We start from the raw sequence: 18,483 nt of genomic DNA on the forward strand, positions 1-18,483 counted from the left end.
CTAGGATCGTTTTTACAAATGTAGAATTATAGTCATTATTATTGATGATCTTCCAAATGCATATTTGAGGACTCATAAATATGAGAGGAGACATGTCTCTACTCTCTACAGTTAAACATTACTAGTTAACATATTAATATAATAGTAATATAAATAACCATATATGTAACTCATATTAAGCGCATATGTAATATTAATATGTTAACCATATATCAAATATATTATTATATAATAATATATAATGTACATAATATATATAATGAATATTATATTACTATAATAAATATTATATTACATATATTATATATATAAGATATTTATCTTAAAGATGATTTACCATCAACAAGATATTTCCTGATAAAATCAATCCGACAGAAGCTACAACCTTAACAAGGGTACCATTCACAAAATCCAAGATGCAAGTAATCGTTCCCTAGTATCCCGTGGGGGCTTCTTATTAGATCATTTGTAGCCTAGTACCTTTTCTTGCTTATCAAAAATACAAAGTCAAGCATTGTCTTTTAAGTCTTTAGCAATCATCACCCCTCTTGAGTTTGTCCCTTCCTTTCAACCCTCTCCTAATACTTAGTGCGCTTAGTCTTTTGTGTCTTCTTCATTGGGGGCTCAAAACAAGCATGTGCCTCTTGAGGAGCCTCGTCACCCACCAAGTACATTGTAGCCTCCAATGGTGTAATTTGTTCCTACATGTGCACTTAGTATGAACAAAGGAAAGGTGCCCATATTGTCGAAGCCCAAGGTCCACCCTCATTTTTCAATCCCCGTCCTTGTAAACATACCTCGCCCTGATCAATAGGAGATATTTTCCATAGCAAGTCAAATTGTGATATTGTTATAGGGATTTGACTATGTAGTTTTTGAGTTAAACTCATTGACCCATGTATCATGAGTAGTGAGTCACACACAAATCCATCTCTCGTGAGAATAAATGGAGCACTTAGCCCTCATTGGATCTAGGTGATGCTCATTGAGGTGAAGCTTCGAGACTTCCCAAGAGGCCACCCATCCCAGTACTACTCCAACTTGAGTGCACTTAACTACGGAGTTTCCTCCATAGTTGAACCCACTCTGCTTGCAACCCCATTTGCAAAACCTTCACCAAATGTTGTGCCTTATGAACCATTCATTAGAAAGCCCCTCAAGCTCATCAATCGATAAGTACAAAATATTTTCCACAGTGAGTCAAATTATAATATTGCTTATCAGGATTTAACTGTGTAGTTTGACCCATGTATCATGAGTAGTGATTCACACACAAATCCATCTCTCATGAGAATGAATGGAACACTTAGCACTCATTAGATCTAGGTGATGCTCACAGAGGTGAAGCACCAAGACTTCTCAAAAGGTCACCCATCCCAGTACTACTCCAGCTCGAGCATGCTTAACTATGGAGTTTCCTCCATGGTTAAACTCGCTCTGCTTGCAACCTCATTTGCAAAACCTTCACCAAGTGTTATGCCTTATTAACCATTCATTATAAAGCCCCTTAAGCTCATCAATTGATAAGTAGAAGATATTTGACTTGTGGAAAATATCTCCTACTTATCAATTGACGAGCTTAAGGGGCTTTCTAATGAATGGTTCATAAGGTACAACACTTGGTGAAAATGGGGTTGCAAACAGAGTGGATTTAACCATGGAGGAAAGTTTGTAGTTAAGCGCGCTTGAGCTAGAGTAGCACTAGGATGGGTGATCTCCCGGGAAAGCCCAGTGCTTCACCTCCATTAGCATCACCTAGATCCAATGAGTGCTAAGTATTCTATTTATTCTCATGAGAGATGGATTTGTGTGCGAATCACTACTCATGGTACATAGGTCAATGAGTTTGACTCAAAAACTACACAATTAAATCCTCATAGCAATATCACAATACCTCACCCTACTATATGGAGCAAGCGTAAGAGGTCACCTAGGACTTTGCCCTCTCCTATAGCACTTGCCCCTCAACCTCCTAGGGCACCCTTTGTTCCTCTTGCCGCCTCCAAGATGAAAAGGGGAAGGTCGCCTATAGTCTCTCCTTCCGTATCACCTCCTACTACATCAGCAGGGGCCACTTCTCTGTCAACCACAGCATCAACGACCACACCTACGAAGTACGATGCCATTGAGCCTCCACAAAACTCTCGACCAAGCCTAAACTTACGTCAAAACCAACTTGCGCATTAGCATCGTTAGCAAGAGACGGCCTCGACACATGGGGTCACTATGAAGACAAAAAGTGAGGCTTTGATTACCCCGTCTATCGCTCTATTATTGCTCCTAGTCCAACTCTTGTTTCAATTCCTACTATTCTAATCCCTTGGCCAGTCACATCTTTCGCCTCACTTCCCACCACTCCAGGAGACTATCAAGCCTCGTGCTAAGTGGGTATAGGTCGTCATTTCCCCCTTCCAAGAGCTTAATTTATCACCTATTTGCCTGACATACCACCATTCCGTAGACGTATGAACAAGTTGCACGCACAAGTTGTGTCTAGAGCAACGATGTCCTCCTAGCCTGCATCCACACCATCTCATGACCACCATCCTAGCTTTCACAAGGTGTTGAGGCCAGCTACAATGGATAAAAGGGTCTCCCCTCCATCCTTCAAAAGAAAGTTCAAGCAAAGCCCTATGTCTCGGTTTCATTGTCATAGGTCCACTCCAATCAATCCTCTTTTGGGTTTAGTTCTTGTTGGAGCAAGCTCCAACTTCCCCCGAGTTTGTCCCCACCACTTTTGCAAAGGTCGGTGGGGCGCTTTCTTCATCGTTAGCTCAATTGAGTCACCTGCATCTTATAAGGAGTGGATATTCAACTCACTTGAGGAGATTCCAAGGTTGACGGCGATCTTTACAAGACCGCTCTCTTGCCTAGGTCGAGCTCTTGAATGAGGGCATTGAAGCAGCTTCATCCTTGGCTTTGGTTGTTGGTGGGGCGCAGCAATATGATTGAGCAATATGATAAAGGCACCCCAAGAGACTCAACCCATTTAGGAACATTGAAACCTATTAATAATTAATCAAATACAACAAAATCCATTGTCCAAGGAGGAAAACTACCAAAGAGTTATGAATGTAGAAAGGGCAATGAGGAAATATTGCATTCACATGGTTAGCTTCCACAAAGCCACGACGGGAAGACAAAAAAAGGCCTGAGGCTAAGTTTTGGATAACATCCAACTAAACCAATACAAAACTCATGCAGCAATAATCTAGTTGTGAAGCATGCTTTCAAATAGTATGTAGCCTGCAAAGTATCCGATGAGAGTAAGTTGCTTGTGCCATTTGCAAGCATTATTAAAATTAAGAATCAGGAGAATAACATCTAGGGTAGCATAAACCATATCTTGTGGAACACCTTAAAGAGCAAACTACCAGGGTTGTTTGTTTGATTCTGCCATTATTCACACCAATTCCTGTCACTTCAGCATCGACAGTCAAAAAGAGAGACTTCGGAGGCATTAAAACAGTTAACTGCCCTTAGGACAAGATGAAGAAACCCTAAAAGCTTCCACAATAAATACAGGCAAGATTTAAAAATCCTACAACATATTGCTTAGTAGCACAAGCAAAAACAAAGGAAGGAGCACAGGCATGTAAACTAAAATCAGTCTCTCTTTAAAAGACTAATCAACAAACCAGCATTTAGAAATTCTGCCATGTTTGCGTTTGTAATTGCACGTATGTTAAAGATTCCAAGGCGACAGATGGCAGCTAAAACAAATGGAAAAAGAAAAAAACTTTGGCATGGCTTGTTAATCATTTCATAAGTCTGTTAGTACTGAGACAATTCTATCATAGCACCGACACACATTGATACCATTAATTAGATGGTTGACAAGAGGCGATCCGAATCGACTATGAAGAAATTCAGAATCCTCTATGATTTTGAAAAGGCTATAAAGAATTTTATAAAATCAACTTCACATAAGTTTCTGTTCACTTAAACAAAATAAAAGTGTGTAACTCATTAACCAGGAAATGTACAGTCGACACATGTTTTATGTAACTTTCTAATTAATTCCTTTCCCCATTAACCAGGAAATAAAACAGTAAACACATGATTTAGTAACTTTATAACTAATTGCTTTGCCCACCAATAGCACGACATTATGAGCAAAAAACTATAACAAAACAATTATCCAAAGGTTAAGTATTGTGAAACTTTTATGCATCAAAGCAACTAGCATTTTAAAATACAATATCACAATCTATTTGGTGAAGCTACAACTTGCAAACTACATTACAAAATCATTTCCATAACACAAAAAATGCAACAATTTCTGCCAATGTCATAAACCAAATGTCTCAGTTGTAACCACATACAACCTATGATGCAAAATCAACTATCTAATTCATTAAATAACACACCAAATGACAAGTTACAACCTATGATGCAAAATCAACTATCTAATTCATTAAATAACACACCAAATGACAAATTAAGAGCATAACACCAATCCAATTCAAAATAACTTGTGATACTTTATTGGATAAATTCTGTTCTGCTTATTAAATTCTAGTCTAGGCTAAATAACTATGCATATTTACATAAAGAGAACAATCGATGTCAGTGATGCCTACCCTACAGCATAAATTTATGACAGATACAATACAAATCTGATAGTACTAGATCTTTTTTCTCATTTTTTCTTGAGCATTGTTTTGTTTCAATTTAGAGATAATAGTTACAAACAATATTAAACTGTGTGAGAACCCTTTTAAAACCCAGCTAACTCAAGAGCCTGACTAGACAAAACTAAAACCTGATTCAAGCCCAGCAGAGTTAGCTATAACATAGCTTCTTAGCATCCGCTTAAGTCTCGTACCAATTAAACATAGGTCAAATGCCAAAAATTGAAACTAAATGATGGACATCCCTGAGCCTTAAAAATATGACCTGCAAGGCACATATAGTATAGAACTAACTAGTTCCAAAAATAATGGCTAAACTACTGTAACCCTTTACAATCATAGGGCACTGATATTACAGCTAGATACAAGAGAGGAGGAGCAGGTTGCAATCCTAGACAAGTATAAAGATAGATTTGTAATAAATCCAGCCCTTGACCAGAATGTTGTTATAAAAAAGCATGGAGTACATACATGTGCAGTCCTGGCTTAAAATCTAATGAATATGACTACAGTTGCTCCACATCATTCGAAATTCTCTGCGAGATCTTGGAAGAAAAAGATCTTCGAAAATGAAATAACTTGAAGCTTTTTCATTTACATCCTGTATTTTTCTTCGTCTCGGGATAAAGAAAGTACAAACAGAGGCAAAATACCCAAACATAAAATAGAAGAGATACTTCGACATGGCCGTCAATACTCTAATTATTGCTTATTTTCTGGCACTTCTTCCGACACTTTCTTCATGGCTTCCATCACCTCTATCTTCTTCGATATCATCTTCTTCGTCACTATCCAAAAGCCCAAGACGAGCTGCATCTGTTACCCACTCCACAACCTTGTCCACCTCGGAATCTGAAATTTGCTCATTTTTGTCATCATCCCCTTCATTATCATCATCGTCCTTGAAGAGACCTGAAAGGAAAACATTTGATGAAATGACAAATGTGCATTTTTAGAAGCTTACAAATCCTGGAATCGTCGGTCTACAAATGATATAAAATTACTCTTCATACTTCTAGTCTCACAATAATATAAGGTCTAACAATGATATGAAATTGCTTTACATACTTCTAGTCTGACAATAATCTATGATTACTTTTCCAACTTCTTTAGGACCTTATATGTTTCATAACAAATGTTGTTGAATCTTATCCTATTAAAAGCTTAGTTTCTTCATTTCGGAGATAATATAAAATTATTTCTCCAATACGTTGCTTGTTTGAAAATTAAAACTATAATGATAGCCTAAAATTAGTTTGCAATTTATTTAAGACTATTTTTTATGCAATAAGTCCAACAACTTTTTCCCATTCTTTTGGTTCATGATAATCAAAATATCAGGTATAATTTGATAGTTCTTAAGGAAATTTGAAAGTTCTTAAAGAAATTGGAAATGACATATTCCTAAACGGGTAGCTGGGGTCACATAGATTATGGGTTTCAACCAGCACATCCCAAATTTTTTTACTGGATAGACTGTGACTTACAAAGAATTGTTTTTTTGTCTTATCATCTTTTCTATAAAATGGATATAAATGAATTTTAATCATATATAGAAATAAATAGACAAGGCATTTAATCAGTGTAACCCGAAGACTCGCACCCCCCTCCCAAACTTTGAAGCACCCGTCCCCAAGACGTCCCTGCACCGGGTGCTTGAGTACCCAAGCACCCCCACCTCCACCATTCTGCAAGCATGCCGCCACTGGGATGTGTACTTGAATTTCTATTCGAATTTTGACTTTTGAGTGTTACTATTGGGTATGTAATGTGTTAGATTGTGGTGACTGATCAGGAAAGTACTGTACATACTTCATAAATAGTGGAATTTTTTTTTGGAAGTAGCCGACATGGTAGCCGACATATTATGGCCGACATATGGCCGACATGTTATAACCCTAAAGCGGTTTAATACTTGTATAAAAAGGGCTTTGGGTTGGGTATTTTTCATATGTGGTGATACGAAATTAGTTCTTGCGGCGGTATTGAGCTGTAAGGTATTACGGATTGTAATCAGGTTGTAATCACTGGATTGTAATAAGATCGGATTTGCTGTTTGGTGGACGTAGCCCAGGGATTGGGTGAACCACGTTAAATCTTGGTGCCTTGTGTTTATTTCTGTGTGTTCTATTATTTTCTGTTATTGGTTATATTTGCATGTAGTTTTTATTTCTGTCCATGGTTTTTTCCTAACAAGTGGTATCAGAGCAAGGTTGTCTTTCAGTTATCCTCTGCAGGAAAGTCTCACGGTTAAGTGGGAGTCTCACAGTTGAGTGGGAGCGATGGCAGATGAGGGTAAGTTGAGGGTTGACAGGTTTAATGGGCAGAACTTCCAGTTATGGAAGATGCAAATGAAAGACTATTTATATCAGAAGGATTTATGGAAGCCGTTGGAAGGAAAAGCCAAGAATCAGGGAACTATGTCAAAGGCTGAATGGGATCTTTTGGACAGAAAGGCACTCGGAAGCATTCGGTTATGCTTGGCACCATCGGTGGCATTTAATATTACAAAAGCAAAGACAACAGAAGATTTGATGAAAACCCTAGCGACATTGTATGAAAAGCCCTCCGCTTCAAATAAGGTATTTCTCATGAAGCATTTATTTAATATGAAAATGGCAGAAGGTGGATCTGTTGCAGATCATTTAAATGAGTTTAATACTATTACTAGTCAATTATCTTCTGTGGGTATCAATTTTGATGAAGAAATTAGGGCTCTCTTGATTTTGTGTTCTTTGCCTGAAAACTGGAATGGCTTGGTAATGGCGGTGAGTAATTCTGTTCCTGGATCTAGTACCCTAAAATATGATGATGTGATCGATGTTATTTTAAGTGAGGAAACTCGTAGAAAATCCTCAGGTGGATCTACATCAGGAAGTGCTTTAAATGCACAAAGCAAGGGCAGAACGACTGAAAGAGGAAGTAAATCTGGAAATCGTGGGAAATCAAGAGGAAAGTCAAAGGGGAGGAGGTCTCAATCGAGAGGACCAAATGATTGCTGGTACTGTGGAAAACCAGGGCACAAAAAGAAAGATTGCTGGACTCGAAAGAAAAATGAAGGAGATAAATCAGATGGAGACAAAGAGGCAAATGTGGTAAGTAACAAATCCGAAGAGGATGCTTTGCTTCTGTCTTTAGAGAATGTTGATGATTCATGGGTTTTAGATTCTGGTGCTTCTTTTCATGCTACACCTCATAGAGGTTATTTCATTGATTATGTCCAAGGGGATTTTGGGCTTATTTATTTGGGGGATAATGAACCCTGTCAAATTGTTGGAAAGGGAAAAATTAAGATTAAGTTGCAGAATGGGAATCATTGGCTACTACATGAGGTAAGACATGTTCCAAAACTAAGTAGAAATTTAATTTCAGCAGGGCAACTCGGTGATGAGGGTTGTGTAGTTACTTTTAATGATAAAAATTGGAAGGTTTCAAAAGGTTCCCTTGTAGTAGCAAGAGGTGTGAAAGTAGGCACCTTATATCTTTGTACAGGTCATATTGTTCCTTCTACTTTGATTGTTTCAGAGAAAAATGAATATTCAGGAACAATTACTGCAGTTGAGCAGGGAGAACAAATAGCTGCTGTAGATTCTGATACAGCGTTGTGGCACAATAGACTTGGGCACATGAGTGAGAAAGGTATGAAAGTACTTCATTCAAGGAAAGCTTTACCAGGTCTAAAATGTGTGAATATGGATTTCTGTGAAAGTTGTGTGTATGGAAAACAAAAGAGAGTGAGTTTTGTAAAGACGGGGAAGGAAAACAAAAAGGAGAAATTAGAGCTTGTGCATACAGATGTATGGGGACCGGCTCAGGTATCTTCCCTTGGTGGCTCTCATTATTATGTTACATTTATTGATGACGCAACTAGAAAAGTATGGGTTTATTTCCTTAGACAGAAATCTGATGTATTTCAAACTTTTAAGAAATGGAAATGCTTGGTTGAAAATGAGACTGGTAAGAAATTAAAATGTCTCAGATCTGATAATGGTGGTGAGTATTGCAGTCATGAATTTGAAGATTATTGCTCCACTAATGGTATTTGTAGACAAAAAACTGTTCCAAGGACTCCACAGGAAAATGGAGTGGCTGAACGCATGAACAGGACTATAATGGAGCGCGCAAGGAGCATGAGGTTGCATGCTGGGTTGCCCTTACACATGTGGGCAGAGGCTGTCAATACTGCAGTATATTTGATTAATAGAGGTCCCTCTACTCCTTTGGGCTGTGGTATTCCAGAGGAAGCATGGACTGGTAAGAAGGTGAGTTATTCTTTTCTCAAGACCTTCAGTTGTGAAGCTTTTGCTCATATAGACTCTGAAAATAGAACCAAGCTAGAAGCTAAATCAAAGAAATGTGTCTTTGTTGGATATGGCATTAATGAATTTGGCTATAGGCTTTGGGATTTTGAAAATCATAAAATTATAAGAAGTCGAGATGTCATATTCAATGAAAAAGTGTTGTACAAAGATCTGTTGCAGCAACATGAGAAGAAAGAAGATGATTATGTAGTGCTGGATGATACTCCAAAAGCTGATGTTCCAGCCATTCCTCATGATGTGCAACAACTGCAACAACAAATACCACACACACCAGTGAATGTTAGACGGTCAACAAGGCCAATTAGACCTCCACAAAGGTTTTCTCCCTCTTTGTATTCTATTTTACTTACTGATGCTGGTGAACCTGAAAGTTATGATGAAGCTGTGCAGGTGGATACTAAGATTCAGTGGGAGTCTGCAATGAAAGATGAAATGGACTCTTTGCTGAAAAATAAGACATGGGATTTGTGCAAGTTGCCTGCAGGTAAAAAGGCTTTACAGAATAAATGGGTTTACAGGTTGAAAGAAGAGGAAGGAGCTAAGAAAAGATTTAAGGCCAGGTTAGTTGTAAAAGGATTTGCACAGAAAAATGGAATTGATTTTGATGAGATATTTTCTCCTGTTGTTAAAATGACTTCTATTCATACTGTTTTAAGTCTTGTGGCTACTGAAGATTTGCATTTAGAGCAGATGGATGTTAAAACAGCCTTTCTTCATGGTGATTTGGATGAAGAAATATATATGGCTCAGCCACAGGGTTTTGAGGTCAAAGGTAACGAGAACTTAGTGTGCAAATTGAAGAAAAGTTTATATGGCTTGAAGCAAGCATCTCAGCAATGGTATCTGAAATTTGGCAGTTTTATGCATGAGCATGGATATAATAGGTGTCATTCAGATTACTGTGTTTATTTTAAGAGGTTGGATGATGATAGCTACATTATTTTATGTTTATATGTTGATGATATGCTTGTAGCTGGGTCTAACATGGATCATATTAAGGGGCTGAAACGCCAATTAGCACATGCATTTGCTATGAAGGATTTGGGGGCAGCAAAACAAATCCTTGGTATGAAGATTTGCAGAGATAGGAAGAACAGAACATTGACGCTATCTCAAGCTGATTATGTTGAGAAGGTGCTGCAACGTTTCTCTATGGAGAATGCTAAAGCTGTCAGCACACCTTTACCTGGTCATTTGAAATTGACTAAGGAGATGTGTCCCAAGACACAGGAAGAGGAGGATAAGATGTCCAAGGTACCCTATGCTTCAGCTGTAGGAAGTTTGATGTATGCTATGGTATGCACTAGGCCAGATATTGCACATGCAGTGGGAGTCGTTAGCAGGTATATGAGTCATCCAGGTTTTGAGCATTGGAATGCTATCAAGTGGATTCTCAGATATTTGAGAGGAACATCCAATAAGTGTTTACACTTTGGGGGCTCTACTACTGATTTACAGGGCTATGTTGACTCAGATTTGGCTGGGGATATTGATACCAGGCGAAGTACTACAGGTTATGTCTTTACTGTTGGTGGGGCAGCCGTGAGCTGGGTTTCTAGACTACAGAAGATTAATGCTCTCTCCACTACAGAGGCAGAGTATGTTGCTGCTACAGAGGCAGCCAAAGAGATGATATGGCTTCAGTTCTTCTTGGAAGAATTGGGACATCCTCAGAAGGATAATTATTTGTTCACAGATAGTCAGAGTGCCATTCATCTTGCTAAGAATTCAGCTCTGCATTCTAAGACCAAACACATACAGTTGCGGTACCATTTCATTCGGTCAGTTTTGGAGGATGGACAGTTAAAGCTGGAGAAGATACATACCAATGAAAATCCAGCAGATATGTTGACAAAGGTTGTAACAAGGGAGAAGCTGAACTCCTCTTCAGCTTCAGTTGGTCTTTTAGACTAAATGTGAATAAAAGAACAGCAGCGTCCAGGGTGGTTTGATCCAGTGGGAGCCCCATGCGGTAGTTGTATTGCTACAAGATCAGTCTCCAAGTGGGAGATTGTTGTTTAGTGTGGAGCCTGATCAGTCCCCAAGTGGGAGATTATTAGATTGTGGTGACTAATCAGGAAAGTACTGTACATACTTCATAAATAGTAGGGTTCGGGGCATCGCCTCGAAAAAAAAAAAATTTTGGAAGTAGCCGACATGGTAGCCGACATATTATGGCCGACATGTTATAACCCTAAAGCAGTTTAATACTTGTATAAAAAGGGCTTAGGGTTGGGTATTTTTCATATGTGGTGATACGAAATTGGTTCTTGCGGTGGTATTGAGCTGTAAAGGATTACGGATTGTAATCAGGTTGTAATCACTGGATTGTAATAAGATCGGACTTGCTGTTTGGTGGACGTAGCCCAGGGATTGGGTGAACCACGTTAAATCTTGGTGCCTTGTGTTTATTTCTGTGTGTTCTATTATTTTCTATTATTGGTTATATTTGCATGTAGTTTCTATTTCTGTCCATGGTTTTTTCCTAACATAATGTGTTACTATGTTGAATGTCAATGGTTCTAATTCATGTTGCAATTTTGCTATGTTCAAGTATTTTATTTTGGTATGTTCTAGTGAACTACTGAAACATCATTTCATAACTAGCATTTCAAGTTCTATATGTGTACTGTACAACATCCCTCTCTGGCCCATCCTCCCCTTGCCGCCATCCCTTGGCCGTCCCCCTACCGTCCCAAAAATGAGGCCCATTTTCCCTGAGTCCTGGAAACTCGTCCCACCATCCCGAAGTACCCCCGTACTAATGTAACACTGCAATTTAATGTTATTTAGCAAAAATCATAGAACATGTCAAGCATGTTTGTGTGTTTATATGTCAATTTACTTATTAAAATGAGTTTCCCACACCTTATCTGATTGTCTACTACAAAGATGTTAATTGCACCTAATATTCCAAGCAGGCTTCCACTTTATTCAAGTTCAAATCTAACAAAACCTCTGTTCCTGAAGTGTTTGAAAGATGGTCTATCTATCAATATCCTATTATCCTTGTGTTCATATGATTTGATTCTTAGCTTGGAGAACATTTTTCCTTTATCTTATTTGATTACCTTCATTTTATATTTCCTGAAATATGTTCTACATGCAGAAATTGATGAAAAAAGCAACGGCCTGATATCCTTTGTCAACAGGTTAGAAAGAATTGTGTTTCTACTTTTTAACTTGTGAATTTTTAATTCCCAGACTGTCTTTGAGGAGGTCCTAGTTTATTAATGGTAAAAAAAATATAACAAAGTCTTTGCTCTCAAAATGTATCAGTCAAAAGATTAGAAAAAATGTGTTTCTACCTCTTTTACATATTGGAATTTTGCATTCCCGGACTGTCTTTGAGGAGTTCCTAATATAGTGATAGTATAAATATAGCAAAGTCTTTGCTCTCAAAAGTATCTCTGACAGGATCCATCTATCAATTTCACTATGTGGTGCATATGAGTTGGTTCTATGCTTCGCAACCGCTAGTTTTTTTTTTCCTCATTTCATTTGTGTGGATTAACATTAAATTAATTAAGTTTCACTTAAAATTTGATGTGACCAAACCGGTTAACCTTAATAGTAGGACAGATTAAAATAAAGTTATGTCTTATTCCTATAACTTACACATCTCACCTCCTTCAAATTACACATCTTCCATATTCTTCATTGGCAACATGCCTTTGAGAAGGTCCATCCATCAATCCATCAATTTCACATTCAGAATTGATTCTCAAATTCTGACCTTAACCTTTTACCATATATTTACATAATGTTGCAAACCATGACACGATTGGGTCAGATATGTCGAATCTTATGTAATCGGTCCCCTTTTGCCTAAGTTCAATTTAAGGTCATCATAGCAAATAGAAGGGAAAGAGGATTAATTGTTCGGAAATGAGGGAAAGGAGTAAGTCTGTCATTGGGAGATGCCGAAATGGAAGGGACTGCATTATTCGGATATAGTTGAAATGGAGGCTACATCATCTATCGGATATGGGGGAAATGGAGGGTACATCATCAGTCAAAAACGGGGAAAATGGAGGGTATATAATTACTCCAAATAAGGATATTAAGGGCTCGTGATTGTTCGGATATGAGGAAAAGAGCGTATGTCACAGCTGGGAAATGGGAAATTTGATCGAACTCAAACTTGATTAACCAAATTGCACACCCGATTAAACAAAAAACACAATCAAGTGGGCTATGGAGATTAATCTCATCGGGCGAATCTAATTACAAACAAAGTTCTAGTTTTAAAATAAAAAACATTTACTTATCGTTTCCAAATCACGACTTCTTTCAGATAAATTGAAGAGAACCTCCAACAGTTCAAAAATTAGCGAGCAAAAATGTTACCTACCTGAAACCCTACTCCTCTCCAACTTAAGGGAATCTTGAACTGACGCCAACAGCCTCTGTACTTGTTCCGCCTCAGTACACACCTCCTCCTGCACTCGAGAGTCTGAGACTTTACTTTTATCTTCATGTAAATCGAATCCCCGACTGGTAGAGACCTCGGTCAAACCCTGGCCTTTATCAATTCCAGAAGGAGATGTCGTTTTCAGCGCCGCAAACCTCGCAGCAAGCTGTAACCCTAAAATCCTCTCCTCTTCTTCATCCACCAAAATCCTGGCCTTCGAATCATGATCTTCACAATCCTTCCCGTCAAAAGGCAAATCGGAACCTTTCTCTGAGCCGCTAGCCTTTCTTTCCTCCACATTTAGATCAGTATTTCGACAGATCTCGTTTCTTGCGGGAGGGGCATTCTTATCACTTTTAGATAAGCCGCTAGTTTCCTTCTTTGCAGGGGTAGGAGGAGGAGCTTTGAGTTGAGCATATCGCAATGCCAATTCTTTGTCAAGGCCCGCGTGATCCACATCCACAAAGTTTTTATCGGTATGTAAATCTAGAGGAGTTTTAGCGATGTGAGAATTTAGATTGAGCTGTAACGCGTTCTCGTCGTGGAATTGAGCGAGTAGCTGATCAACTTCGTCATCGTTCTGTTCTCCTTGAAGCAATCTACTCCATATGCTGCTCTTTTCTGAAGTCTTCTTCCCATCCATTTTCTCTCAGCGGTATTATGCGCCTGATTCGAACTCGCAGCGGACTTGAAGAAAACCAGCCTCTCGGAGGTTTAATGAGTTGCGGGTTTTTTTTAAATCACAGAGAGAAAAAAAATTTAAGATTAGGTTAAAAAGAAGGCTATGTATACAAGGTTTTTTCATAAAGAGATATTCTGCGATGCGCTTGAACAACATATCCAATTATCCAGTTACAACAGTAATTTCGAAGGCAGCAACGGAGAGAATGAACACTAAAATAGCAGAATTTGAACTTTCTAATTGAGAGTGTCTTAAAAGGGTTTAAGAGATTGAAATCTAAGAGGTGCAATTCAAAAATCTTTCTAGTTAATCTGTGGTATGATGAAGAATGCAAGGTTGCAAAGAGTGCTCTAAAAGGAAGAAAAGAAAGTAAAGAAAATATAAAGGATTACAAGTAATCTATTATTATGTAATTGCTCGAAGGAAAGAGCTAATCTTGTTAGGGAAACACAATCCTAAGGAGAGTTGCAGTAGGGGAGAGGACCTAGTACTTGAACGCGTTCTAATAGTTGTGATAGGAGTTGTTCACTTAATACCTATAGTTATTGAGTTAATGTCCAATTTTTTTGACAACATTGTACCAATACTTGTGACTTTAAAGTTGTTAGTACAATGCTAACTACCCAAAATTGAATAAAATGTACCCTTAGTTATAAAAATTAACCAATGATGTGATGTCACATCAGCTGTTCAACTATGGGTACCCTTTATGCATGACCATTGGTCTCACTTTTTTTTGGGGCTATTTTGGACAACTTGGCAAAAAGCATGTTGATGTGGCATCATAACGCGTGACGTGGACTTGAAACCTTAGTTATAAGTAGACGACTCGCCAAGCAAGCTACTGTAAAAAATTAGGAGTGATTTGAAATTTTTACGTAGGGTTTTGATAAGCGCAAGTTAGGGTGTTCAAGTACTGGGTCCTCTCCCTTAGATAAGAAAACAAGTAGAAAACAATATTACAAATACACAATGGTTAGATTATGCAAGGCCAAATGAAGAACCTACACCTCCTAAATCTAACACTATTGCAGAGTCATTTTATATTGAGGACATTAAGGTGGGTATAAAAAGACTTACAAGTGTCAAAGCTCAAGATATCAATGAGTTGCAAGTATAATTTTTAAAGTAGGGGTGGATCTCTTAACCCCAATCACACAAGGATGTTTCCCTATCGAGTGGACTACCAACATGGTTATTCCCCTACACAAGGGGGGACATCAACAACCCCTCCAATTACCACACCATAATGGTGAACCCTTTTTAGGCAAACTCTTTGGAATTATGTTAGAGCACAGAATCAGTGGTTGGGTAGAAAAAGAGGAGAAATGAGCAAAGGTTCATGCTAGTTTTAGACCAAAACACTCCACCATCGACCATTGCATCACCCTAAGGCATCTCATTGAAAGAATGTTGGAAAAATAAAAAGGGGAGGCCTTTTGTTGCTTTGTGGGTTTTAGGAAGGCTTTTGACATTGTCCCTAGGGATAAACTTTGGCATGGAATGGAAGAATTAGAAGTCCGAAAAGAATATAGGTTGGTTGTTTATAAGTTCTACGAATGGGTTCAAGCAAAACTTAGAACTAAAGAGGGCATGTTTGAATGTTTTGGGAGTGATGTTGGGATCAAACAAGGTTGCCCTTTGTCACCTACTCTATTTTGCCTCTACATTGATAAGTTGGAAGAGTGGCTAAACAAGGATAATGGAGAAGGCGTGCAGCTGACAATTTATGTGATAAAATTACTTCTTTATGTTGAGGACCTTGCCCTTATCACAAAAATTGTGCAAGATCTGAGAGAGCATATGAAAAATGTAGACTCCTTTTGCTCGGTAGAAGGGATGGAAGTCAATATTACTCAAACTAAAGTTGTGATCTCTTCTTTAAAAAAGAAAAAACAACAACACACTTTCATATTTGAGGGCATCCTATTACAAATAGTGGAGGAGTACAAATATCTCGAAATTGACTTCCATTATAGATTAAGTTGGGAGGCATGAAGATCGAAAAGAATTCAAGGGGGGTGGAATGCCTCAAGTACCTTCTTTACAATAGATGTAGGAAAGCAAAACTGTGGGATTGAAAAATGAGAAAGACGCTCTTTGGCCTTTTGGTGATTATGGTTATCCTTTATGGGTGTGAGGTTTGGGGGAGCTGCATATCAAATCATAAATGACATCAAGTAGAAAGATCCAAAAACATCTCATTACTACTAATCTCAAGGTCAAGTCAATGGTTCCTTATGGGAATATTTTGGCAGAGGTAGGCATATTTTTTATTGAGACCTCAGCAATTATTTGATTGCTAAGCTATCTAAAAAAAGTCAAAAATATGGATAAACATTGTTGGCCTAAGTTAGTAGCTAAGGAGGAGTTAGAATGTAGGAAAAAATTGTGGAAGAAACAAAATAGCAAGTGGTTGAACAAATGGAACATTAGTCCTCGTGAGTGTCCAAACACCAATATAGAAATAAAGAAAAGGATGTTAGAGAAATTTATAACTATCGTGTGGACTAATCTGATAGGTAGAAAAAAAGCCTATTATGTCAAAGAATTTAATCACACATGTGAACATAGAGATAAAGAATATTTAGGATCTGAAATTAAAGGAAAATTTTTAATTTTAATTGCTCAATTAAGGACCACCTCTCATCATTTACGATCTCAAATTGGTAGATGGAAGGTCCCTAAAGAAGGATGAGAAGGGTGTTTGTACTTTTTGCAAGAAAGGAGTAGTGGAAATGGAATGACACTTTATCAAAGATTGTGTTGCATATTATTTGCACCGAGTACAGGGATAGCCTACAGGTGAGTAGCATGAAGGGACTTTTTGAAGAGGAAAGGTAACACATGGCAGCTAGCTTCCTAATATGGATCTGCAACAAAAGGAACAACTTGGAGAAATTACAACAAATTGCTTAGCTGAACTTTTGGTCCCTTAGACCGTTGGTCTTGTGGACGTCATTCAAATAATTCAATTCAATCCCTTGTCCTTTTTCTTTACAAGACAATGATGAACTCTTTTAGTTTTTCAAAGTTGTTTTTGCTCAATAGGCTATAGCAAAGAATTAGTTCTTAAGATATTATGGCAGAAAACTATTATATCCATTTGTTAAGATATTATGCCATAAAACTATTATATTCATTTAGCTCAATAAAAAACTATTAAAAGACTTTGTTTCAGTGATAAGATTTAAGATTTTTTCAAAGACTAAGTTTATATAAAGTTTGAACTTTTAATATATTTACTAAAATAAAAATAGATTATTAATAATCTTATTGGTTATGATGATAATAAATTCTTAAAACAAAAATTACCTAAAATTATGCAAACTTCTTTTTCAATGTTGATTTTTCTTCTTTTAAGAGCATAAAAGACTAAATTGTTTGCATTTTCTTAAGCTTACACATCTCTATGATTAGATTTCCAGCCTCATAACTTCATTTTTGGCCAATCTAATACTTGAAACTAGATTTTATGCATTGTGAGGGGCCAAAGGTTGATTTATGTTAGGGACGTGTGCTTGGCAAGTTGGGTCAGTTGAGGAGTTATTTTCTTCTTCTTGCCTTTTCATTATTATTTCTTTTGTTTGAGATTGTTCTTAGCTTGAGCTTCTGGTTAGTGCTTGCGAAGAATCCATGAAGTGTTCAATTTTATTGTTGATTACGCTAATCATAACTATATTTTTGGACCTTTTTGTTTGATTGCTCACAGTTTAGATTTTACTACATTACTATTGTTAGATTACTGAATGATCACTTTTGTATGAATTTGTTTCGAGACTTTTTGTTGAAATTAGGGCTTAGGATCGATTATTTCAAGAGTTTGCAATTTTGGGGTTTTTTGTGCTTTTATTTTTCGATGACCTAGAATATTAAAGTTTTGTAAAAGGTTTGTGTCATTTTTTAAAGTTTTGAGCAGATTTTGAGTGCAATTGTATAGAGGAATTATCAACCAAATGTCATAGGTTGTTAGTTTGTTTTGTTTTGGGCATTTAACTGGTATATGCGAACATAAAAAATAAACCCTAGCACTCATGTATTGATAAATGAAGGAATAAGTTACATGAATCTACTAAGATGTAACAATCTAAAACAACTGAAGCTTTGTGACACTTGGAAGAGATTTTATAATGTTCCAATTTTACAGTATTTCCTTCAGGTTCCAATTTTTCCAGGTTTGTTGGAAACCAAAGATTTTTTTTTGTTGCTCACTTTTAGCTTGCTCGATGATGGGAACAATATCATCAATTATTTATTTTTTGTTAAATGGCGATGCAAGGAATTTTGAGGGATTTCTATTTATAGTTCAAAGACTCCTATGAGATTCCTACTCTTCCCTCTTTGTTTCAAATTATGTTTCATTGTTGGGTTTACCGTTACAAAAAATTATCACAGATGTGTTATATCATTATGTAGTATTTAACTCAATTG

General features: G+C 37.4%; 1 protein-coding gene across 1 annotated transcript; it reads right to left on the minus strand.

Moving 5' to 3' along the window:
* Positions 1 to 4,620: 4,620 nt before the first annotated feature.
* Positions 4,621 to 14,238, minus strand: LOC149554440 (uncharacterized). The gene is made up of 2 exons (XM_089828492.1): positions 13,311 to 14,238; positions 4,621 to 5,546 (listed from the first exon to the last, which is right to left on the minus strand). Exons 1-2 carry the CDS (start codon positions 14,011 to 14,013, stop codon positions 5,344 to 5,346), a joined length of 906 nt encoding a protein of 301 aa, XP_089684618.1. The 5' UTR covers positions 14,014 to 14,238; the 3' UTR covers positions 4,621 to 5,343.
* Between the last annotated feature and the right edge of the window lie 4,245 nt (positions 14,239 to 18,483).

Source organism: Cupressus sempervirens, chromosome 5, assembly GCF_028749045.1.
Source record: "Cupressus sempervirens isolate cs-2001-9-10 chromosome 5, ASM2874904v1, whole genome shotgun sequence".
In the NCBI taxonomy this organism is placed as follows: Eukaryota; Viridiplantae; Streptophyta; class Pinopsida; order Cupressales; family Cupressaceae; genus Cupressus; species Cupressus sempervirens.